This window comes from Macrotis lagotis, chromosome 3 (genome assembly GCF_037893015.1).
Source record: "Macrotis lagotis isolate mMagLag1 chromosome 3, bilby.v1.9.chrom.fasta, whole genome shotgun sequence".
NCBI lineage: Eukaryota > Metazoa > Chordata > Mammalia > Peramelemorphia > Peramelidae > Macrotis > Macrotis lagotis.
Genome location: NC_133660.1, coordinates 293,350,465 through 293,375,431, shown reverse-complemented (window position 1 = coordinate 293,375,431; position 24,967 = coordinate 293,350,465). Strand labels below are relative to the sequence as shown.

General features: G+C 34.9%; 1 protein-coding gene across 1 annotated transcript; it reads left to right on the top strand.

Moving 5' to 3' along the window:
- Nucleotides 1-214: 214 nt before the first annotated feature.
- Nucleotides 215-1,177, top strand: LOC141519507 (olfactory receptor 5B2-like). Its single transcript, XM_074231731.1, has one exon. It carries the CDS (start codon nt 215-217, stop codon nt 1,175-1,177), a length of 963 nt encoding a protein of 320 aa, XP_074087832.1.
- Nucleotides 1,178-24,967: the final 23,790 nt, after the last annotated feature.

Below are 24,967 nucleotides of genomic sequence, written 5' to 3'. Positions count from 1 at the left end.
TAGCCTTCACATAAAATAGGTTTCTGATTTAATGTTTTATTTTCAAATCATTTTATCATATTATTATATTATATTATATCAAATCAATTATATTGTATCATATGAAATCATTTTATCATATTATTATTTCAAATTATTTTCAAATCATTTATCATGGAGAATGAATTTTTCTCATGGTGAAACTTTTGTTGCAGGTGAATAACATCACTCTAAAATGATATGTATGGAGAATAGATCTGAAGTCAATGAATTCATCCTTATAGGACTAACCGATGTCCCAGAGCTTCAGGTTCTTCTCTTCATTATATTCATATTCATCTACCTTATCACCCTAATAGGGAACCTGGGGTTAGTAGCCCTAATTTTCTGGGATTCTTGTCTCCACACCCCCATGTACTTTTTCCTCATTAACTTGTCTCTGGTGGATTTGGGCTACTCCTCAGCAGTTACTCCCCAGGTGATGGCCGGGCTCCTCACAGGGAACAAGGTCATCTCCTATAATGGATGTGCCACGCAGTTGTTTTTCTTTTCAGCTTTTGCTGGAACAGAATGTTTCCTCTTGGCCTTCATGGCCTATGATCGCTACGCAGCTGTGTGTAAGCCCCTCCATTACACTACTACCATGACTTCATCTGTATGTGCCCAACTCATCAGTGGTGCTTATATTTGTGGCTTTCTAGCCTCCTCCACAGTCATAGGAAACACATTTAGCCTTTCCTTTTGTGGATCCAACATAATCCACCACTTTTTCTGTGACCTTCCCCCTCTTCTTGTTCTCTCTTGCTCTAATATCCACAACCATGAGATAGTAATTCTTATAACAACATCATTCACTGCCCTTTTCCCATTCCTTGTCATTTTTACATCTTACTTATTAATCTTCATCACCATCCTGAAAATTCGCTCTGCTGAAGGCCGCCAGAAAGCCTTTTCCACTTGTGCTTCCCATCTCACAGCAGTGTCCATATTTTATGGGACAATCATCTTCATGTACTTCCGACCCAGTTCAAGTCATTCAATGGACTCAGACAAAATGGTGTCAGTATTCTACAGCATGGTCATCCCGATGTTGAACCCTCTGGTCTATAGTCTGAGGAACAAAGATGTCAAGAATGCTTTCAGGAAGGCTCTGAGCAGACAACGATTTCATTCAGATCCTCTTTTTTCTTCGAAATAAAATTCAAACTTCTCCTTCTCTACTCTGTGGTCCAACTTCAAAATCAGGTCCCTCCCCCATTCCTCAGGGAAATGTATACCAAACTATATAGAAGGCATTAGGAAAGAGAAAGTGTCATGGATTTGAATTTATATAGTACTAGAAACTTATATGTTGCATAGCCATACACAAGTCCCAATCTCAGACTCTTCATGTTTTAGGGGGCTTTATAGTTTATGCTATATAATTACATTACTATGTGGACTGAATAATATTTGTGTCTTCTTGTGGTTGCTCAGTTGTGTATGACTCCTCATGACCCCTTCTTGTGGTTTCTTTGGTATAGATATGCTAGTGCTTTCCCAATTCTTTCTCCAGTTCATCTCACAGATGAGGATCTGAGGCAAACAAGGTTAGGAGATGAGATGAAGATCATACAACAAGTAAGTGATAGATACTTGTAACTCAGGAAGGCGACTATTAGGAAGGGACATATTTAAAGAGGTGGTTCCAAGGACCTGGAAAACCTTTGATCCAATAGTAAAGAAATATTTCATTGAAATAACAATGCAATATCCTGATGCCAACGTTAATATAAATTCCATTCTAGCTTATAGATGCTTTTGCTGCTTTAAATGTTTCTGCGTCTAAAAAGGTGGTCATATAGGCTTGTTTTTAAAAATGTCTTTGGATTTTTCTCTGGAAGGAAATAAACTCTGATTGAGATTTATTAGTTTGAATAATTTTGCAAGTGTTGGAGACCGATCTTGACCCCATGGGGAGGAATTCAGGAGCATGTTATAATATTAGCATCTAAGCTGAATTTTCTGAACCAACACTATTCAACGATAATAAGTTAATAAGGAAGAGAAGCAGAAAGACAGAAATAGAGAGAGCTAGAGAGATAAAAAATGACTAACAGAGTGAGAGAGACAGAGAGACACTGAGACTGAGAGAGATAGAAACATACAGACAGAGGAATTGTTTTAGCAGGTCATTATGCAGGATTAAATATGGTCTGTGGAACCCAAAAAGTTTCTATTTGGAGCCAGGGAATTTGAATTAGGTGACACAGGACACCAAGTTCAAAGCAATCACAGCTTTTACAGAGGAAGGAATTGAGTACCGACTAGGTTTTAGGCATTGCTTCCCACACATAGCCACTACTCATTCTTTACTGGTGAATAAAATTTGGAGATTCAAGGGGCTAAAATCAATTGCTTTAGATTCCTATAATGAAGGCATACTTTATCTGCAAAACTACAGGGGCTGTTCATGAGTTCCTAAAATATTATCAGTTGGTAATACAATTGGAAGCAAAAAAAGTTAATGTCTTATATGATCACATTGAGAAATCATTTGTCCCAAATGAAGGAGGTGATGGTACCGCTGTTTTCTGCATTGCTTAGGTTTTGTTACCTTTAAGTCTTTCTGTTTTGCCAACCCTATAGGATCCAATGTACATTGTCTGTAATGTTTTCTTGGCAAGATATTGAAATTGCTTTGCATTGCCTTCCCAAGCGTGTCCCTGTTTTACTTCTGAGTAGTGAAAGCAAATATAATTCAAGGGAACTTCCCAGGTTACAAAACTAGTAAATGTGAGATACTTGAATAGAACTTAAAGCTGCCTGACTCCAAGATCAGGGCTTTATTCATGAAGTACCCAGCAATTCATTTTTCTGAACAAACCTGAATATTATCTTCAGTCTTATTTGTTTCACTTTAGGAAGGGACATAACCAGAAGCAATTTGCTGGAAACAAATTCCATATAATAAACAATTAAGGAAATGAATATATTTATCCTCTTGAATGGAAATTTCATTGTTGATAGGTAGAGTATTTGAATATGTGTCTTGTGAAAGACCTTTGAAGGTAGAACAGCAAGTAATGTTCAGAGGCACATTTTGGCTTGAAGCAAGGAAGAATTTCCTAAAATTGGAGCAATTCAAAATTGGCAGCATAGCTTGAACAATTCTTCATTTTAGGTCTTTAAATGTGTAATATTCATTATTCTGAGTACTACAGACAATATCTTTTCCTGGCATGGATTAGACTAGGTTTTCCTCCATCTAAACCTCTCAATATTTCCCTCTGAAGAGACAGATACAGACATTCTCTGGTGCATAGAGCATAGATAGCACTATCTTTGAACTCAAAAACACCAGAGTTAAAACCCATTCTCAGGCACAGCTAGGTGATGCAATGGCTCGAGCACCAATCTTGGGGTTAGGAGGATTTGAGTTCAAATTTGAACTCAGAAATTTAGGAATTACTTAGCTGTATGACCTTGGGGAAGTCACTCTTAACACGAATGCCTTAAATAAATAAAATTTTAAGAAATAAAACACTTAATCTCAGTACTAATTCTGAGATCCTCGACAAATTACTTAATTGTAATGCCTCCACAGTCCTTCTCTTCCTGTAAAGAAAAAAAAAATTGGACTTTTGCTACGTGATCTGTCATCCTATTGGGAGACATCACACATGGACTTTCTACTTTTTTCTGTCTAAATCTAACAGGTGATCATGAATGCGAATTGCAAAGCATAATAGAAATGATTAATTCAGTGATCCTAGAAAACCATGAAAAGATAGAAACCTAGCTATGTGAGCTCAGGCAAGTCACTCAACCCCATGACCTTCCAAAAACCAAAAAAAAAAAAAAAGAATTTACTATCTGCATTAAAAGAAACAAAATTGATGAATAGAAATATGTATAAAATATTTCCAAATTAATATATATGCATATATACAAACTTGCATGTATTTCCCTCCATATATGTTTGTGTCTGTATTTGTGTGTGTGTGTGTGTGTGTGTATGTTTTGTGTGTCTGTCTATGTGTGCTTGTTAGTCTCATGGTTACCACCTCTGGGGGGTGGGAGGAGAGGAAGCAAAAAAGAAAAAAGATATTGACTGATAACTTTGCTGTATATTTGAAAGGGACAACAAATTACATATAGTGGGTTTTCAGTTTCATGTGCAATCATCATTTTTATTATAATAATGTTATAATTTTTTTAATCCATAAATTAAAAATTAAAGCAAAACCATTTCAATAACTACAAATTTGTCAAAGAGATAGCATTCCTTTGATACTCTATGTTGCTTGTGCATCCCATGATTATTGGTTTATCTCCCATTCAGAATAAGAAAATTTGTTTTTCCCTTTTTGGAACACCCAATACTTAGCTCAATTCCTTTCATTCAATAAATGTTCAATCACTGCTTGTTGATTAATATCTTTACCTCTGAAACTTGCCAGCTGTTTTCCCATGGATAAATTGGCCTTCATCTCTCTGAGTCCCAGTTTCCTCCAAACAGAAAATGTGCAAAATAATGACTTTGGACTGATCTCGCTGATTTTCCTCACGATCATATGAAATAATATACTTGAACGTCTTTGTAAATGTTCTATAAACCCGAGTTATTATCTATTGGTAGTTATTCAAACTCATTTAATTGCGGAGATTGAAGAGGAGCTCAGAGGGGTGGCTGACTATATATTCCTAATGAGCCTTAACAACAAGACTACTGTGAAAAATTCTTGTCACGAGGAGAGAGCATTGCAAATAAAATATTGCTAAGAAAAGAATTCTGTTATCAAACTAAATAAATTCTATTTGGCAAAGGATTTTAAGATTGGAAAGAAAGTTTTCTTATGTCAGTTTCCCTATGATCTAATTGCTATTATAAAATATAAAAAATTGATGCTCAGAGTTTTAAAGGACTTGTCCAGGATATACACAATTATTAAAATTCTGAGTTGGAATTTTAAACTAGATCTCTCTGACTCCAAGCTCAGATCCTCTCTATACTATGATTCTTCAGTGATTTAACAATCTAATATGACCTCTGTCACCTTATTTTCCACAAGCTTATGTTACTCAGAAGAATTTTTTCATAAATTATCATGTATTAATTCAGCAGTTTTTACTTGTCAAGGTAACTTGCAAATCTATAGTTCTTTTGTCAGGCAAAAACTTTCCTCATAATTACCCTGCTACTTCCATTATTTGAATGGTATTATTACCATCTTCCAAAGGGCAAAACAGAAACTTTGGAGGATTAATTTCCTTATCTGATATGACTCACAAATTAGGTGACAATCCAATCAATATGAGAAACCATGTTTTGTAAGTCTTAGTATTCAACATTTGCCCATTTTCTTTTATTTTATCTAATTAAATTCAGAGAAAATTTTCCACATTCATTCTTTTTAAAAATATTTTATTTATTTAAGGCAATGGGAGTAACTGACTTACCCAAGATCACACAGCTAGGCAATTATTAAGTGTCTTGAGTTGAGATTTGAACTCAGATCCTTCTGACTCCAGGGACAGTGCTGTATCCACCGTGCCACCTAGCTACCCCTCAACATTCATTCTTTTGCAAGTTTTTGAGTATCACATTATTCTATCACCTTACCTTTCCTCCCCCAATGCCATGGCAGTGAATTACCTGGTGTAGGTTGTATATGGAATTGAGGCTAGCATAGTTCTATGCTAATGTGTTGTGAAAGAAGAGTTAGTACTAAGGGGAAAGAAAACCATGAGAAAGAAAGAAAGAAAGAAAGAAAGAAAGAAAGAAAGAAAGAAAGAAAGAAAGAACAAAAAAAATTAAAAAGTGGACATTGTATGCTTTCCTCTGCATTCAGACTCCTTAGATTTTTCTCTGAACATAGATGGCATTCCCCAAACAGATTTCTCAGGATTGTCTCAAGTATTATTTATAAAAAAAATGTTTCTAACCCCACTCAAATAGCTCCATATTTCTGTTTAGAAAGGAAATCACCTTGTCTGCCCTAGTGACTTAGTTGGACTTTAGGAATGGGCACTTGAGACCATCCATTCTTGAGTATCCCATGGAAAATGTCATAGGCTTTGTCTAGCCGTAATTGTTTCAGTATTACTGTTTAGCAATATGGCAAAAGAACACCATGCACATGACCAATATTATATTAAATCTCAATTCCTAGTTGTCAGTGTTCTATTTGCAAGAGATTCTCTAATATTAAAAGAAAATCCCTGATCAAATAGAGAATTAAATGTAAAAATGGTTTTTTCTCCTCTGCTCTAAATGGGCTATGAAATAGAGTTTTATGGATTTATTTTGTCCTTGCTTATTGATTTCATATTAACCATGTTAAAATATTTATTTACATAAAATAGTGAGGACTAATGAATATTTTAAATACTAAGACAAGCTTAAGACCACCAGGAATCATAGATTTAGATTTAGAAAACAAGTCTGTAGTCATTAAGTCTAACCCTTTTAATCATACGTTCAATAGAAGCCAAAGCATGTGCCCTAGGTCATATAGACAGTAGTGAGAGTGTCAAATATTAAATTAGTAATAGGAACAGTTGACAAACATAATGCTTCACACTTTGCAAAGCATTTCATATAAATAGCTCATTTTAAATTCGGATCTATCTTCAGTCATCATGTGACCATCTTACAGTTGAGGACATGAACCTAGAGAGTAGAAGGGGCTTGTCAATGGACATAGACTCAGAATGTAACTTGGTCATGAAATGAGAAAGAAATATTTTTCATCATTTTAATATTTTTTTATTACCTTGTTAGCCTGGCTACTCTTTGAGTAGGGTAGATCAGTGTTGTCAAGATCAATGAAAATTGACATCCTTGTTATATTGATTTAGCCATATTTTAACATTATGTTTTTATGTATTTATTTATTTTATTGAATATTGTAAAATATTTTTGTTTGTTTGTATTATCAGGTAGACCCTTCAGACTTTGTGCTACATTTTGGATATTTCTGACATAAATAACAAACTTATAATGCCTAAGTATCTTTGAATTTTTCTCAGACTTCCCAATAAATCTTCTACAGAGATTTGATTATTGAATCCAAAGGTCATAGAATTAGAGGAGAGGGGTGGCTAGGTGGAGCAGTGGATAGAGTACTGGCCTTGAAATCAGGAGTACCTGGGTTCAAATCCAGTCTCAGACACTTAATAATTACCGAGGTGTTTGGCCTTGGGCAAGCCACTTAACCCCATTTGCCTTGCAAAAATCTAAAAAAACCCAAAAAACTAGAGGAGAGTGGGACCTTAGAAGCAGTCCAATGGACTGAACAATGGACATTTATTCAGAGAGACCTCAGTTTCAGTCCAAATTCAAACATTTATTGATTGGCGTCCCTGGGTATTTGCATTTAACTTCTTTTTTCCCTCAGTTTTGTTATTTTTGAAATGGGACAACCATAGTATCCACCTTTATGGATGAACTAATTTCAGGAAAGTATTGCAGACAACTTAAAGGATTATATAAATACTAACTAGGTTTTAATCATTAAACTCAATCTTTCAAATGAATTTTGTTACACAGATGCTCAGAAATGACTGAACCAACCATTCTATCAATGATTCAAATCTCAAGCAGGGGGTAGTGGGGTGAAACCCAGTATTCCCCTGAGGTAACCCTCACATTTTTGAAATATCATTTTATTTTTCGAATTACATGAAAAGAAACTTTTCAACATTAATCTTGTTGAATTGTTTTTTGTTGTTTTTTTCTCCTCTTCCTTCCCTTCCCTCATGGCTGTGTGCAATCTGATAGAAATTACACATATACAATCATGTTTAACATATTTCTATAATAGTCATGGTGTGACAGAAGAATCATAACTGTTAGAAAAAAGAAAACATAAGTATAAAAAACTGAATATAATATGAATTAGTCTATATTCAGACTTCATAGTACTTTCTTTGCATGTGGATGGCATTTTCCATTACAAGTCATTTAGAACTGTGTTTGATTGCTGTCCTGCTGAGAGGAGGTAAGTCTATCACAGCTGTTCATCACACAGTGTTACTGTTACGGAGTACAAGATTTTCCTGGTTCTACTCATTTCATTCAGCATCATTTCATAAAAGTCTTTAGAGACTTTTCTAAAGTGCGGCTGTTCATGGTTTCTTAAAGAAAAATAAAAATCTGTCATATTCATATTGCATAATTTATTTGGCCATTCCTCAATTAATGTTTCCCCTCATTTTCCAATTCATTGCCACTACAAAGTGAGTTTCCATATAATTATACATTTGTGTCTTTTCCCCTTTTTATGATCTCTTTACTTAATAATGATAATATTCGATCAAAAGGTATGCATAGTTTTAGTACTCTATTGACAGAACCAAATTGTTCTTCAGAATGGGTGAATCAGTTAACAGCTCAATCAACAGTGCCTTAGTGCCATTTTCCCCCACATCCCCTCCAATATTGACCATTTTTCTTTGTCATTTTAATTAATCTGATAGGTGGGAGGTAGTACCTCAGAGTTATTTTAATTAGCTTTTGTCAGATCAATAAAAATTTAGAATATGTTATATGATTAAAGATAACAATTTCATCATCTGAAAACTGCCTGTTCATGTCCTTTGACCATTTATCAATTGAAGAATAACATATTCTAATAAATTCCTCTCATTTCTCTATATATTTTAATTTTACTTATAAAGAAGCTGTTTTCCTCTTCCAATTCATCAATTTTACTTGTTAAATTTACTTTTCTCCCAAAAAAACCTTTCAGAATTTGATTAACACTACATTCACTTTTTAAAAATTTCTCTTATGTATGTCTTCCCCTTAATCCTAATTCTTTATACTGAAAATGACTAATTTGTAAACATATTTAACACAAATTTGCATGTCTACTATTCACCTGACTATTGGCTGCTGAGGGGAGGGGGATGGGAAGGGAGGGTGAAAATGAATTATGTAACTTACAATATCCATATGCAATCAGATGAATGTCAAAAAACTTTCTTAAAATGTATCTGAAAAAATAAAATATCAATAAAAACTTTACTTCCTTTTGTAGTTGGTCAATTTTAATTTTAAAATTTGTTTTATTTTTCCATTTGGACAATTTTTCTTTTTAAATTATTTTCTACATCATTTTTCACAATTCTTCTGTATGGCTCTCATTTATTTTCTTTGTTTTTTTCCTTCTTGTATTCTTTGGCTTTTTCAGGAGTACCTGGGTTCAAATCCAGTCTCAGACACTTAATAATTTCCTTGCTGTGTGGCCTAGGCAAGCCACTTAACCCCATTGCCTTGCAAAAACCTAAAAAAAAGTCTTTCTGAGCTCTTCCAAGATATCTTTTGCAATTTGAGACCAAGTTTCACAAGGACTTCTTTAGGACCTGCTTTCCCCATCTGAGATGGCAATTTTATCTTCCTAGCATCTTTTTGTAGTTAGTACTCTCTCTTTTTTTTTTGCTCATTTAGAAAGTTGAGCTCTGTTTTGGGGATACACCTGCACCCTCACTGCTGACTGCACTATTGATGACCTGTTGATTTGGGACCTGAGCTTCTCTGAGGATCAGAACCTCCTAATGGTTTCCAGCTCTCTCCTGCCTATGCTGAATAGCACTACCCTTTTGCCTACATGAGAAGATCCAGCAAGCTATCTTGAACTGAAAAGTTGTTCACTCTTCTTTTTTAATGGGTTTTGTAGCTTTAGGTTGTATTTAGAAGCTTCTTTTAATCTTGCTGCAGAAAACTCCTGGGGGGAGGGCTTTAATTGAGTTTCTGAAAGAGTATTGCCAGCATACAACTGCTAGAAGATTGATGATGATGATGATAATGATGATGGGCAACATGCTTTGCAAACACTATCAAGTTTGATCCTCACAGTAAACTTGGATGAAATATAAACGAGAGGAGATAGAGATTAAACGACTTACCAAAGGATGGATTATATACAATAGTAGTTTCCATCTCACATTTTTGTAAGGTTTTGAATTTTATAATGCTTTCCTTCTTCCCTTGCCCCACTTCCTACAGAAGGCAATTTGATATTCTCTACATTGTGCCCATGCTAGGCATGGATAAAAATTGAAAGTATTGTGAGAAAAATCACATCCTTGAGAAAAACTAAAATATTAGAGATAGTATAATCATGTAGTACATAAGACAATTAAAAAATGAAGGTAGTAGACTTTGCTCTTTGTTTAAAGTCCAAATTCTTTCTCTCAATAGAGATGGCAATCTCCATCACAGATACCCCCAAATTCTCCCTGATTATTGAAGTTGATCATCACTGCCATGTTGCTGTTAGGGTGAACAGTGTTTTGGTTCTGCTCATCATGCTCAGCATCAGTTCATGCAAATCTTTCTAGGCTTCTCTGAAATCCCACTTATCCTGGTTTCTAATAGAACAATAGTTTTTCATAACATAAATATACCACAATTTGTTCAGCCATGCTTCAATTGATGGATATTCTCTCCATTTCCAATTCCTTGCCACAACAAACAGAGCTGCTATGAATATTTTTGCAGTAGTAATGTTTAAGCATAAATATCTCTATAGGGTATAGACCCTGTAGTGGAATTGCTGGATGAAAGGGTATGCACATTTATGTTTCCCTTTGGGCATAATTCCAAATTGCTCTTCAGAAAGGCTGGATGAGTTCACAGTTCTACCGACAATGCATTAGTGTCCAAAATTTCCCACATCCCTTCCAACATTGCTCATTTTCCTTTCTGTTCATAGTGGCCATTCTGAGACGTATGACAAATGATGCTCTGATTTGCATTTCTCTAATCATTAATGATTTAGAGTAATTTTTCATATGATTATGGATATGATTTCCTCATCCGTAAATTACCTTGGCATATCCTTTGACCATCTGTCAACTGGGGACTGGCCTAGTTTTTTTTGTTCTATAAATTTGACTCAATTCTCTATATATTTTAGAAATGAGGTCCATTGTCAGAAATACTAGTGGTAAAAATTATTTCACAATTTACTATATTTCTTTTGATCTTGGTTACAATGGTTTTGATGGCCAAAAGCTTTTTAGTTTAATGGAATCCTAATTACTTATTTTTTAAAAAAATGATATTTTCCATCTCTTATTTGGTGATAAACTGCTTCCCTTTCCATAGATCTGACAGGTAAATAATTACTTGATCTCCTAGTTTACTTTTAATAGCATCTTTAATTTCTAGTTCCTCTGCCCATTTTGATTTTATCTTGCTATGCAGTGAAAGATGTTGGTCTAATCCAAGTTTCTGCCACACTAATTTCCAGTTTTCCCTATAGTTTCTATGGGAGAGAGAGAGAGTTCTTAGCCCAGAAGCTAGGTTCTTTGGGATTACCAAAGAGCAGATTACTATAATCATTTCCTGCTTTCTCATTTGCATCTTGTGTATTCCACTGATCCTCTGATTTCTTAATCCTGTTTTGATGATTGACACTTTATATTGCAATTTAGGTCTCGTAAGAGCAATTTACCATCTTTTGTACTTTTTTCCATCAAATCTCTTGATATTCTTCACTTTCTGCTTGTCCATATGAATTTAGTTACAATTTTTTCTAGCTCATTAAAATAATTTTTTGGAACTTTGATTGGTAAGGCATTAAATAAGTAGTTTGATTTAAGTAGAATTGTCATTTTTATTACCTTAGCTAAGACCTACACATAAGAAATTGATAATTGTCCAGTTATTGAAATATGATTAATAACAGCTATCAACATTCATTTTCATAAAGTTTTGAACTCCACATCCCCCCCTTTCTTCCTTCACCCCATTCCCTGATAAGGAGTTACGCCTGTACAACCACATTAAACTTTTCTATATTAATTATGCTGTGAATGAAGAATCAGAACAAAAAGAAAAAAATGAGGAAAATGCACACAACATTAAACAAATTTTAAATATTGAAAATAGTAATCATTCAAACTCCATAGTAACATCTTTGGATGTGGAAAGCATTTTCAATCACAAGTCGTTTAGAATTATCTTTGATTATTGTACTCCTGAGAAAAGCAAGTCCATCATAGTTGATCATCACACCATGTTGCTCTTAATGTATACAATGTTCTCTTGGCTCTGTTCACTTCCCTCAGTACCAGTTCATGCAAGTCTTTCCTTGATTTTCTGAAATATGGCCACTAATGATTTCTTATAGAACAGTAGTACTATATCACATTCATATACCACAATTTCTTCTGCCATTCTCCAATTTTCAGTTCTTTCCCATTAGGAAAAGAGATGTTATAAATATTTTTGTACATTTTTTTACCCTTTCTTATGAATTCATTGAGATAGAGATCTGGTATAGATATTGCTAGATCAAAGACTATTCACAGTTTCATTTCTCTTTGGGTGTAGTTCCAAGTAGCTTTCAAGAAAGATTGGATCAGTTGACAACCCCAGTAACAATGCAGTTGGTATCTCAGTTTTCTCACATTCCCTTCAACTTTGATCATTTTCCTTTTTAGCCATATTGACTAATCTGTTAGATATCAAGAGATACCTCATAATTGAATTAGTTTTAATTTCTCTAATCAATAATGATTTAGAGCATTTTTTTTTACATATTACTAAAGACATCTATATTTTCTTTTAAATCTGAAAACTGTCTGTTCATATCGTTCGAGCATTTATGTCCTGGGAAATGAATTGTGTTCTTATAAATCTGACTGAGTTTTTCATATATTTTAGAAATGAGTCCTTTATCAGAAATACTAGTTGTAAAAATTGTTTCCCATCTTACTATATTTCTTTTTGTCTTGGTTACATTGGTTTTATTTGTGTAAAACCTTTTAAATTTAATTTAATCAAGATTATCCATTTTGCATCTTATGAAGCTCTCTGTTTGTTGTTTGGTAATAAACCCCTTTACTTTCCAAAGATCTTAGAAATAAACTTTTCCTTGTTTGGTCTAACTGGCTTGTTATCAACTTTTATGTCTAAACTGTGTACCCATTTCAAGCTTATCCTGGCTTAGTGTGTGACATGTTGGTCTTTGCCATTTTTCTGTCTTACTATCTTCCAGTTTTCCTGGTTTATGTTAAAGAGAGATTTCTTATTCCAGAAGCTGCAGGCTTTGGGTTTATCAAATAGAAGATTACTCTAGTCATACACAGCTGTTTCTTTTGTAACTAATCTATTCTCCTACTCCACCACTCTATTTCTCTTCTAGTATCCAACCATTTTGATGATTGCTGCATTATAATAAATTTTAGTTCTAGTTAATCTAGGCCAAATTCCTTTGCATTTTTTCCCATAATTCCCTGGATATTCTTGATCATTTCTTCCTCCATATGTGTTTTGTTACATTATTTTCTAGTTTAATAAATTAATTTTTGGTCATTTGACTGGTAAGACTGAATAAATAATTAAATTTATGTAGAACTGTCATTTTTAGTATATTATCCAAGCCTACCCATGATTGTCATTTGTGCAATTACTTAATTTGATTTGATTTGAGAGAAAAATGTTTTGTACTTATTTTCATATGGTTTCTGAGTTTAATTGGCAGGCAGATTCCGAAATATTTTATATATTCCACAAGTGCTGTGGTTTGATGGTAATATGTAGAAATGCTGGTGAGTTACTTGAGTTTATTATATATTCTGCAACATAGCTAAACTTGATAATTGTTTCAAATAGTGTTTTACTTGATTTCCTAAGATTACCTAACTATACCACATATTATCTGCAAAAAGAGTTTAGCTTGTTCCATCACCTATTTTATTTTCTTCTATTTATTTTTATTCTCTAATTGCTAAATCTAGCATTTCTAACACAATTTTGAATAATAATGGTGAAAACAGGCACTTTTCTTTCACCTTATTGGGAATGCTTCTAACTTAACCACATTATACATAATGCTTGTGGAAATTCTTGGAGCAATACTGCTTCTCATTTTAAGAAAAACTGCATTTATTCCTATTCTTTTACATTAAATTGAAAAGTTTTGTACAAATAAAAATCACAATGTATAATATTTGTAATATAAATTTTTTTTATTTTTCCAAATGGTTTTTAAGAACCTATCAAAATAAGTATGATTTCTACTACTTTTCTATTAATATGGTCAATTATGTTAATATTTTGTTAATACTGAACCAACCCTCTCTTCCTACGATAAACCTTATGTGATCATAGTGAGGTATCCTAGTGATAACTTACTATAATCTCTTTACTAATACTTTGGCTAAAATTTTACATCAATACTAATTAGAGAAATTGACCTTTAAATTGCTTTCTCTGCTTTGACTTGTCCTGGTTTTATATATGCACACTATATAGGTGTGAAGGAAGCATTTTTGCAGAATATTTTCTTTATCTGTTTTTTCAAATAATTTGATTAAAATAAGATTTAAAAAAAAAAAAAAAAAGAAGAAAACCAAATTGCCAGTATTAAAAATGAAAAGGGTGTATTCACCACCAATGAACAGGAACCTAAAGGAACCTAAAAAATATTTAATCAAATTGTCAGATTTGTTTCCATAGATTTTTGCAGAATACATACTTTATCTATTTTTTCAAATAATTTGTATAGAATTGGAATTAACATATATTCAAATATTTAGTAGAATTTCTTGCAAAATCATCAGAGATTTTTTTCTTGTGAAATTTCCTGATGATTTCTTCAATTTCTTTTTCTGAAATGAAATGATTTAAATACATGATTTACCTTTCTTTTAATCTGGACAATTTTTGTTTATGTAAAAATTCATCAATTTCCCTTAAACTGTCATATTTGCTTTCAAAGATTTGGAAAAAGTGATGTGAATTATTACTTCAGGTTCAGGTTCATTGGTGGTGAATTCAACCTTTTCATTTTTAATGGTGGTAATTTGGTTTTTCTTCTTTCTTTTTTTAATCAAATAAACCAAAAACTTATCTATTTTTTTTTGGATTGTTACCATACAACCATTCCTTAATTTTATTTATTTTTTCAATAATTTCCTTACTTTTAATATTATGATCTATCCTTTGATTTTCATAATTTTAATTTGGTATTAAACTGGGGATTTTTAATGTTTTTTTTTAGTACTATGCTCAATTCACTGATCTCTTTCTCGATTCTATTTATATAATCATTTAGAGATGTAAATTTCTCCTATCAAATGCTTTAGCCATGCCTTCTACATTTTTAAATGTTTTCTCATTATTATCATTGTCTTGGATTAAATTATTATTTTTTCCATGATTTTTTGTTTAATTCATTCATTGCTTAAAATCAGATAATTTAATTTCAAATTTATTTTAGCCTATCTTTCTAAGACCCGTTATTATATGGTATTTTTAGTGCATCGTGGTCTGCAAAGGAGGAATTTCATAATTCGGCCTTCATGCATTTGATTATGACATTTTTATGTCCTCATATCTCCCTTTCTCTGTCTTCCTCTGTCCTTCTCAAAGGTGTTATCACTGAATCGTGTTATTATTGAAAAAAATCAGCTTATATGCTGATATTATAGGATGTTCCTAATTTCTTCCTTTGAGGTCAAGATGGCTCTCTAGATCTCATAAAAACAATACAAGTTATTAAATCTTAGCCAGCAGTTATTTCATTCATAGACAATCCAAAGATATTTTAATGACCCCACAGAAACCCTTAATCATACAGAGAAACACATAAAGGAGTTAAAGAATCTATCAACTAGAATGGAATGTCTATTGACATGGGCAGCAGGATTTACACTGATATTTTAAAGAAACAGGTCTTTCCTACAAAGTTCTTTCCATCACTTTGATTATATTAGTTCCCAAAAGTAGCCATAGTGAAGTGATATTCTGAAGCTAGATCCACGTAGCTCACAAAGACATGATTTCATTTGGAGTATATACCTTAGAATTGTGGAATTTAATAAATGTGACATATGAGCACTTAATATATTGTTTTTAATGATGTAAAATTCATAATATAAAAGAGAAAAATTATATTGAATTTCAAAGTATGGCATGTACAATTTTTTTTTCTGGAGGCCTGGTTTTTAAGCATTTATCAGACTAACTCTTGATCTAGGCCTTTCAATAAGCAATTCCAATAACATCAAAACTACATCTCCAAAGCAACTCAATGACTTTGGTAGGGAATTATTGCAAAATTACTTATGATGTGTGTGTGTGTGTGTGTGTGTGTGTGTGTGTGTGTGTGTGTGTGTGTGTGTCTGGGGCAGGGTGCTTCTAAGTGACTCTGTTGCAAAAGCCCTGAGAGTGAAGAGTTATCTTCATGAGTTAATGCAGAGTTTAAGTCATTTCTTATCTGTGTGACTATGGGGAAGTCTCCCACATGATTTACCTTAGGTCCTCATCTGTGAAATGAACTTGAGAAGAAAAGGGAAAGTGCACCAACATGTTTACCATGTAAAGCCATACTTGTGTCATGAAGAGTGATGCACAACTGAATAACAACAAAAACACAGCAGATAGATTCATACGACATAACAATCATAAAGTCCCCTTAAAAATGAAGAAACAGATTCAGACCTACCTATGACTGTAAAACATGAGAATATGGGAGACAAAATAAATTCAGGTCTCTTCTAACTCCAAATCTGGGACAGCCTCTACTTCATACCATTGCCATTGTAAAATGTGTAGTATATATCTACGAGAATAAGAAAAACACCTGATGTGATGTCTAGATCCCAAAAGAAGAAAGATGCTGATTGAATTTTTATCTCTAAGAAAAAGGATGATCTGAATGAAATCGCTGTCCGCTCAGAGCTTTCCGGCATGCATTCTTGACATCTTTGTTCCTCAGACTATAGACCAGAGTGTTCAACATCAGGGTGACCATGGTGTAGAATACTGACACCATTTTGTCTGAGTCCACTGAATGACTTGAGCTCGGTTGGAAGTACATGAACATGATTGTTCCATAAAATATAGACACTGCAGTGAGATGGGAAGCACAAGTGGAAAATGCTTTCTTGGCGACCTTCAGCAGAAGGAATTTTTCAGGATGGTGATAAAGATTTATAAGTAAAAGTAAAAATGATAAGGAATGGGAAATAGACAGTGAATAACCTTAAGATATATACTACTATATCAAAGGAGTGAATATTTGAGCAAGAGATAACTAGGAGGGGGGAAGATCACAGAAAAAGTGATGGACTGTTTTGGAACCACAAAAGGAAAGGCTAAATGTATTTCCCATGATTATAGAGGAGATTAGAAAGCCACAGATGTAAAAACCAGTAAGCATATGTTCACATACAGTTGATGTCATGGTCGTGGTGTAATTTAGAGGCTCACATACAGCTGCATGGTGATAATTGCCTGGAAGCTAGGAGGAAAGTTTCTGTAGAAGTTAAGACCCCAAAGCCTAGCATCTCAGTAGCACAACCATTAAAAGAGATGACCTGGTCCCCTGTGCAGAGCCCAGTCATCACCTTGGGAGTAACAGCTGAAGAGTAACCAAAGTCCACCAGAGACAGGTTACTGAGGAAAAAGTACATGGGGATATGGAGGTGTGAATCCCAGGAGATCAGAGCTACTAACCCAAGATTCCCTATCAGGGTGTTAAGGTAGATGAGCATAAACATGGTGAATAGAGGAACCTGATATTCTGGGTTATCTGTTAATCCTAAAAAGACAAACTCACTGACTTCAGATCTGTTCTCCATAGATTTCATTTTAGAGTGATGTTCTTCAGCTGCTACGAAAGTGCAATGATAAGAAAAATCCAGTTACTTTGTAGAATCATTCCAGAACATAAAATAAAGTCAGAGATGTATCTTATGTGAAGGGTAAAAATAAGCAATGGCCACCAAGAACACTGAATTACTGTAGGTTCCCAAAATGCACTCAACCATTTTCTCATAAGCAAGACATTATCTCATGTACTACTTCCTTTATTGTAACATCATGTTTCCACATCAACCACTAGTGAATCACCTAACATCAATTGGATATTTTCTAAATGTGCTACCTTAAGACAACCTGGGCCTTTTTCACTTCTCTTCCACCTCTAGAGTGGAAATCAAAGGCAGTCTCAAACAAGGATATTTTGTTCTTTTTTCATGAAAAGTAATGGTTTATATGAAAGGTTTTATGTCCCAGAGAAATTAGCAATTTTTGGTGATATTTCTTCAATTTTGAGTTAATATATCACCTTTTTGTGAAAGGGAAACCTTTTTTGAGTTATTCATCTCAATTTCAGTACCTTCCCTTTTTTGATTATTGTTAATTTTTCTCGGATACAATTTTGTCATAGAGATCAATGACTCTTAGATGGCAGGAATTGTCTTTTATCTTTCTTTGTATTCAGAGTGCTTAGCATGATGCTGTCCATGTGGTAGATGTTTAAGAAATGTATATTCACTCATCAACTAACCAGTGGTAACCCTCCTTTTCTGTTTTCCTTTTATAAGCAATGTGGTTAGGAGACTTGCCGAAGGACCCACAGCTGGGTAATTAATATGTCTGAGGTCAGATTTGAACTCCGATCTCCTGAATCCAGGGATGGTGTTCTAATCTCTGTGCCACCTAGCAGCCCCTAACCCATATTTTCTTAACTAAGCTGTATTGACATTTTGGAATCAGCAACTACATTGTTCATTCCCATGAAAATTTTTAATGCTTTAGAGGTTGTAAGGACATGCTATTATTATGCATCACTCACTTATTCTTAGAAAATATTCTTTTGTCTCTAACACCATGAACTAATGAAACTTTTCATAGAAGGTATAAGTAGACTGTTTCATATTATCTAGAACAATTCACATGCAGTCATGCAATCACATCTCTGATGCCATGGATCTCTTCACAAATGATGGACAAGCTTCATCTGTCTATCCATCTATCTAAAAAACCTGATTTCTTTTTTTAATTTATTTTTATTCTCATTTTGTACAAATTTTTTTTACATTAATAAAATATTCTTGTTTACAAGTAAACAAAATACCCCTCCTCTTCCATGAATATAGATAGACTTGCTTGGGTGAAAAAAGTAAAGGGGTGAGAAAAAAATTAAAATAAAAAAATAATTTTAATAATTGTATGTATGGCCAGGTGGCACAATGGATGAAGTACCAGCCCTGGAGCCACGAGCACCCCCTAGTAAACCCAACAATCACCCAGCCAAGTGACATGCAAGCCACCCAATCCCCACTGCTCTGCAAAAAACAAAAAAAAGAAAGAAAAAAAGACCCAAAATAAAATAAAATAGTAATAATATTAGTGGTGGCTGGGTGGCAGACAGCGCATTGGTCCTTGAACAAGGAGCACCTGGGTCCAAATCCGGCCCCAGACACCCAAAGATCACCCCGCTATGTGGCCCCAGGCAGGCCATCCAGCCCCACTTGCCCTGCACCCTCCCCCCAAATAATAATAACAAAAAGTGTGCTTGAGTCTTTGTTCCAACACCAACAACTCTGTCATGGGTGGATCACATTCTTTATGGTAAGTCCATCACAAAAGTTACTTGCATATTTTTCCACCATTGCCATTGCTGATCACAACTCCCTCCTTTCTTATTTCTCCACTACCATATACTCTATTTTCTCTCTCCTTTCTCTCTGACTCTGCTGTAGGGTCGCTGAGTGGTGCTGCAGACACATCCTTGGTCCTGGGGCCAAGAAGCCCTGAGCCCCCATACCACCCCTTAGGCCCAGAATCCAACTGGCCCTGTGGTCCTGGGCAAGCCTTCCAATCCCCGCCCCTTGAAAGAAGTAAGAAAGAAAATGTGTTATATCTGGCCACTCTCCCCCCATGGTCCATCCTCTCCTCCTTTATTCACATCGCCACCCCTTCCCCCTGCTCCCCCCCTCCTTCTTACTCCAGATGTCTATACGCCATGGAGTATATTTGCTGTTTCCTCTCCTAGCCATCTCTGATGAGAGCAAAGGTTCCCTCATTCCCCCTTGCCTCTCCCCTTCCATATCATTGCAATAGCTCATTGTAATAAAAGAAATCTTAGTGAAATATCTTGGACTATTCCCCCTCTCCTTTTTCTGTCTCCCATTCCATTTCCCTTTTTTTCTATTGATTCCATTTTTACACCATATTTTATCTTCGGGTTCAGCTTTCTCCTGTGCTTCAATTATAAAAGCTCTCTCTACCTGCTCTATTAGCTGAGAAGGTTCATATGAGTATTATCAGTGTCATTTTTCTATGCAGGAATACATGCAGTTCATCCTCATTAAGTCCCTCATGTTTCCCCCCTCTCCTCCAATCTCCATGCTTCACCTGAGTCCTGTATCTGAAGATCAAACCTTCTGTTCAGCTCTGGCCATTCCAAAAGGAACCTTTGAAATTCCCCTGGTTCATTGAAAGTCCATCTTTTTCCCTGGAAGAGGACATTCAGCTTTGCTGGGTAGGTCATTCTTGGCTGCATTCTAAGCTCTTTTGCCTTCTGGTATATTGTATTCTAAGCCCAACGAGCTTCCAATGTAACTGCTGGTAAGTCCTGCGTGATCCTGACTGCAGCTCCACGATATTTGAACTGTGTCTTTCTGGCTGCTTGTAATATTTTCTCTTTGACTTGGGAGTTCTGGAACTTGGCGATAATATTCCTATGGGTTGTTTTTTTTTGGGATCTCTTTCTTGGGGGGATTGGTGGATTCTCTCCATTTCTATTTTGCCCTCTGCTTCTAGAATATCAGGGCAATTTTCCTGTAGCAATTCTTTGTAAATGATGTCAAGGCTCTTTACCTGATCATGACTTTCAGGTATTCCAATAATTTTTAAATTATCTTTCCTAAGTCTGTTTTCCATATCAGTTGTTTTTTCAATGAGTTATTTCACATTTTCTTCTAATTTTTCATTTTTTTTGAAGTATTGATTCCTGATTTCTGTTAAATTCATCAATCTCCCTGAATTCTATTCTTTGTCTGAAGGATTTGTTCTCCTCAGAGAGTTTTCTTATCTCTTTTTCCATCTGGCCAATTTTGCTTTTTAAAATATTCTTCTCCTCAATAACTTTTTGAACTGCTTTATCCATTTGACCTAAGCTGTTTTTTAGCATGCTATTTTCTCCAGCATTTTTTTGGATTTCCTTGACTAAGCTGCTGACTTCATTTTCATGTTTTTCCTCCATCTCTCTCCTTTCTTTTCCCAGTTTTTCTTCCAACTCCCTCATTTGATTTTCAAAGTCATAGCCTGAGCCTAATTTCTGCTTTTCTTGGAGTCTTTAGATGCAGGAGCTTGTGCTTCCTCATCTTCATACTGAGTATTTTGATCCTTCTTGGGCTCATTTGCAAAATATTTCTCAATAGTCTTCCTTTTGTTTCTTTGCTTGCTCATTTTCCTGTCTTGGCCTGGTTTGGGGGTGCTTCCTAAGCTTTTGGGACACTCCCACAAGGGTCTCATTGTGTGAGGCTCTGTCCTGCCTCCTGGTCTGTGAATGAACATACGAGCCCCTCTCTGGCACGGGGCCGAGGTGGGGGGGGGGGCTGTTGTTCTATGGGGGGGCCAAGACTGGGATCAGGATCTGAATGTGGTCAGAGCCCCAGAGTCCTGTTCCAGGGACAGAGGACAGAGCTCTGCAGTCTTTCTCTCTTCACTCCCCTCCCCCAGATCATTGGTCTTATGCCCTGGAGGCTCCTGCTTATGGGAACTGCCTGCTTCTGTTTCCTGGATCAGGGCTGGGGAAAGACCAAGCTGCTCCCTGTGTGCCCTGAGGGCTGGGCTCCATGTGTCCACTCTGGCAGAAGTCCCCCGATGTTCCCCCACTTTGTGCCCGGTGCTCCCCGGGGTGCAGCTCAGGTGACCCCCACGCTGCTGTGAGCTGAGACTCTCAGTGCCCTGTGGCTGCCTCCGGGAGGCTCAGGTTCTTTGGCTCTGGTGGGCCACCCCTTGGCAGGCTGCCTCTCGGACCCTGGGGAGCAGAGCCTTCTGCTCTTTTCCAGGTTACCTTGAGTAGGAGAACTGCCTCACTGGGGCCGTTTGTAGGGTCTGTGTCTCAAAAGTTTAGAGTACTTAGCTGAAGAATTTTATCAGAGAGCTCCTAAGACTCCATCCCTTCATTTCGCAATCTTGGCTCCGCACCCCCCCACCTGCTGATTTCTTGATAAAATATTTTTGCACATAAAAATTTCAGAACAAAGGAATAAATATGAGAAAATTTTAGCCTAAATTGTTGCTCATAAATCATAAGTATTTAGGTAAGATGAACATAATTGAGATTTTTAGTATGGAGAAAGTAATTAAATAGTATCAAAGTTTTAAATAGTTAAAGAAAATTTGAAAACTATGCTTGAGTCAACTCAATAGAAGATAATTTTAGAGGATGCATAAATTGAGATCCTATGAATTATTGTTCTAAATAATTCAAAGAAAAGAATAGAAAGATCTCTAGGATGAAATTTTGAAGGTGCAAGAAGAAATGACATTTAGACAGAATTAGATGTGAAAAGAATTTGCAGAATACAAAACAAAAGACAGGTAACCAAGGATAATTGTAGAACCAGATACTATCTTATAGTATTAGAGTGGGAGGGGTTTCCACATTCTGTTTGAATTAAGGAATACCCAGAAAGCTAAAGACTTGGGCTGTTTTTATTGGTAAATGATTTGTGAATAAAGAAATAAATAAGGAATTAGACTAATTTTCAAGACTGATGAGGCAAGTACAATGAATGAAAAGGAACAACCAAAGTTGCTTGATATGTATTTTGTGTCTATTTTCTATATGAAAGAGAATGATCTTTGGAATTAGAAGAGAACAGCTAAGACTTTGTGGCAAAGATAATCAGAACTAGTCCCTATATTAGTGGAGGAAAGGGAAAAAGTGGCATAACTATTATGTGCCAAGTGCTGTGCTGTACTTCATAAATAGTCTCTTCATTGCTTCTTACTACAAGCAGCTACTCTTATTATCCCTATTTGAAAGTTGAAACAGAGGTAAATCAGGGTTGATTGAATCCCTAGTGTAATACCTGAAGTATCTGTTACTGGATTTGAACTCCAGTTCCATAGCTCTCTGACCATTCTGCCAGAGTTGCTTTTTAAAAAAAAAAACTGCAAAGTACTTTAAATCCACTTTAAAGTGGATCATTTGATTCTATAGGCAAATTTATGACAAAGAATACAAACAAGAAGATCATTTGATATTACACTGCTTAAAGAGACACAGTATCTAGCCTTATGGAGTGGTTTCTCTCTATTTTACATTTCTAGTAAAAAGTTCAGTTCTGTCAAGCTGTGTGACCTTGGGCAAGTCACTTAGGCCCAGTGCCTTAAACTAAAAAAAAAACGTGAAAAAAGTTCAGTTCTGGTTTCCTGACTTGAAGAAGGACATAGATAGGCAAGAGATTATCCAGAGAAATTCAGCAGGAATAGAGAAGTATTTTGAGTTCTAGCCATAAAGAAATTATTCGAAGCAGTTGAAGTTACTTGGTATAGGAAAAAAAAAAGATGTTTATTAGTTCAGGAATTGGGATTAAAATTACCTTCAAATATCTACAATACTGACATATGGATTAAGGATTAAGTTTGTATTATCTGTACGGAAAGAGAAGAACCCCCAGTAAAAGTTAAAAGTTAGGGGAACATCTATTTTATGGGATTAAATGTTGCTTTTCAGAAATTAAAGAGATGCCTTAACAAGTACTGGATTTGGAGGCAGCAAGGTGGCACAGTGGATAAAACACCAGCCCTGGAGTCAGGAGTACCTGAGATCGAACCTGGCCTTAGACATTTGGTAATTACCTAAACGTATGACCTTGGACAAGCCACTTAAACCCATTTACTTCCAAAAACCAAAAAAAAAAAAAAAAGTACTGGATTTTGTTTCCCTTCAGGTCTTGAGGAAAACTCAAGTTGTTCTCTTATTCAACATATCAAAGAGAAATATATAAACATAAACCTATATATTATTTAGGTGAGCACAAATATGCATATCTATGTGTATGCACGTACACATATACGTATACACTTGCATTTATAAATATGGATGATTAGAATGGGAAGACAGAAGAAAATTTTTACTTCTCACTTTATGGGAAAATATTGATATTTAATTTTTTCATTGGCACTTTGATCATGTGCAAGAAACCTTGCCTTAAAGTCTCAGTTCACTCATTAGTCAATAAAAGACAAACAGAATGACAATTATTTCATAGGACTGTTTTCTGAAGAGCAGAAGTTTTTTAAACTTCTGTATAATTAAGGCAATAGGGTTGTGACATTCCCAAGGTTACAAAGATATTAAGTATCTGAGACCACATTTGAACTCAGGTCCTCCTGACTCCAGGGTCCAAGGTCTATCCACTGCACTACTTAAGGGGTCCTGAAGAGATATGACTTTGTAAAAGACCTTGACAACTTTAAAGCTCTACAAAAGATGTATCTGTTGTTATTTTAATTAAAATTGCTGTCTTTCCCCAAATTCCCAAATTCCTGAAGTTCATTTACTCCTAAGATATCATGGACCTCAGTTATGCTTTTGAAAGAAAAATGTTATTAGGTTAGATGACATCTGAGAGACTTTGCATTTATAAATAAATGATCCAATTCCACTTTTCACCAGTATTAATTGTTAAGATACTGTCTTCATCATAACATAGTGAAAGACCTTTTCTTAGTTGTGGCTATCCATGTAAGTTTAGTTACTATTTTTTCCAGTTCATTAAGCAATTGTTTGAAAGTTTGATTGGTATGGCCATGAATTAATAATTAAATTTAAATAAAATTTCAATATTTATCATATTGACAGTCTTTTCATTAGCAGTTTACATTTGCCCAGTTATTTATAGTTGAATTTATTTGTGTGATAATGTTTGAAATTTTTTTCATATAGTTTCTGAGTCTGCCTTGACTGGTAGACTCCCAAATATTTTATCTGCAGCTACTTTAAGTGAGATTTCTTTTTCTATCTCTTGTTGTATATTGTTACTAATATGTTGATAAACTGAGGATTTATGTATATTTATCATATATCCTACAGCTTTGCTTAAGTTGCTGTTTCTTTCAAATAGTTTTTAGGATAACTTTCTTTTTTAGGATAACAAGGCTGTGTGGCTTTGGGCAAGCCAATTAACTTCATTTGCCTTACAAAATCCTAAAACAAAAGATAACTTTCTAGGA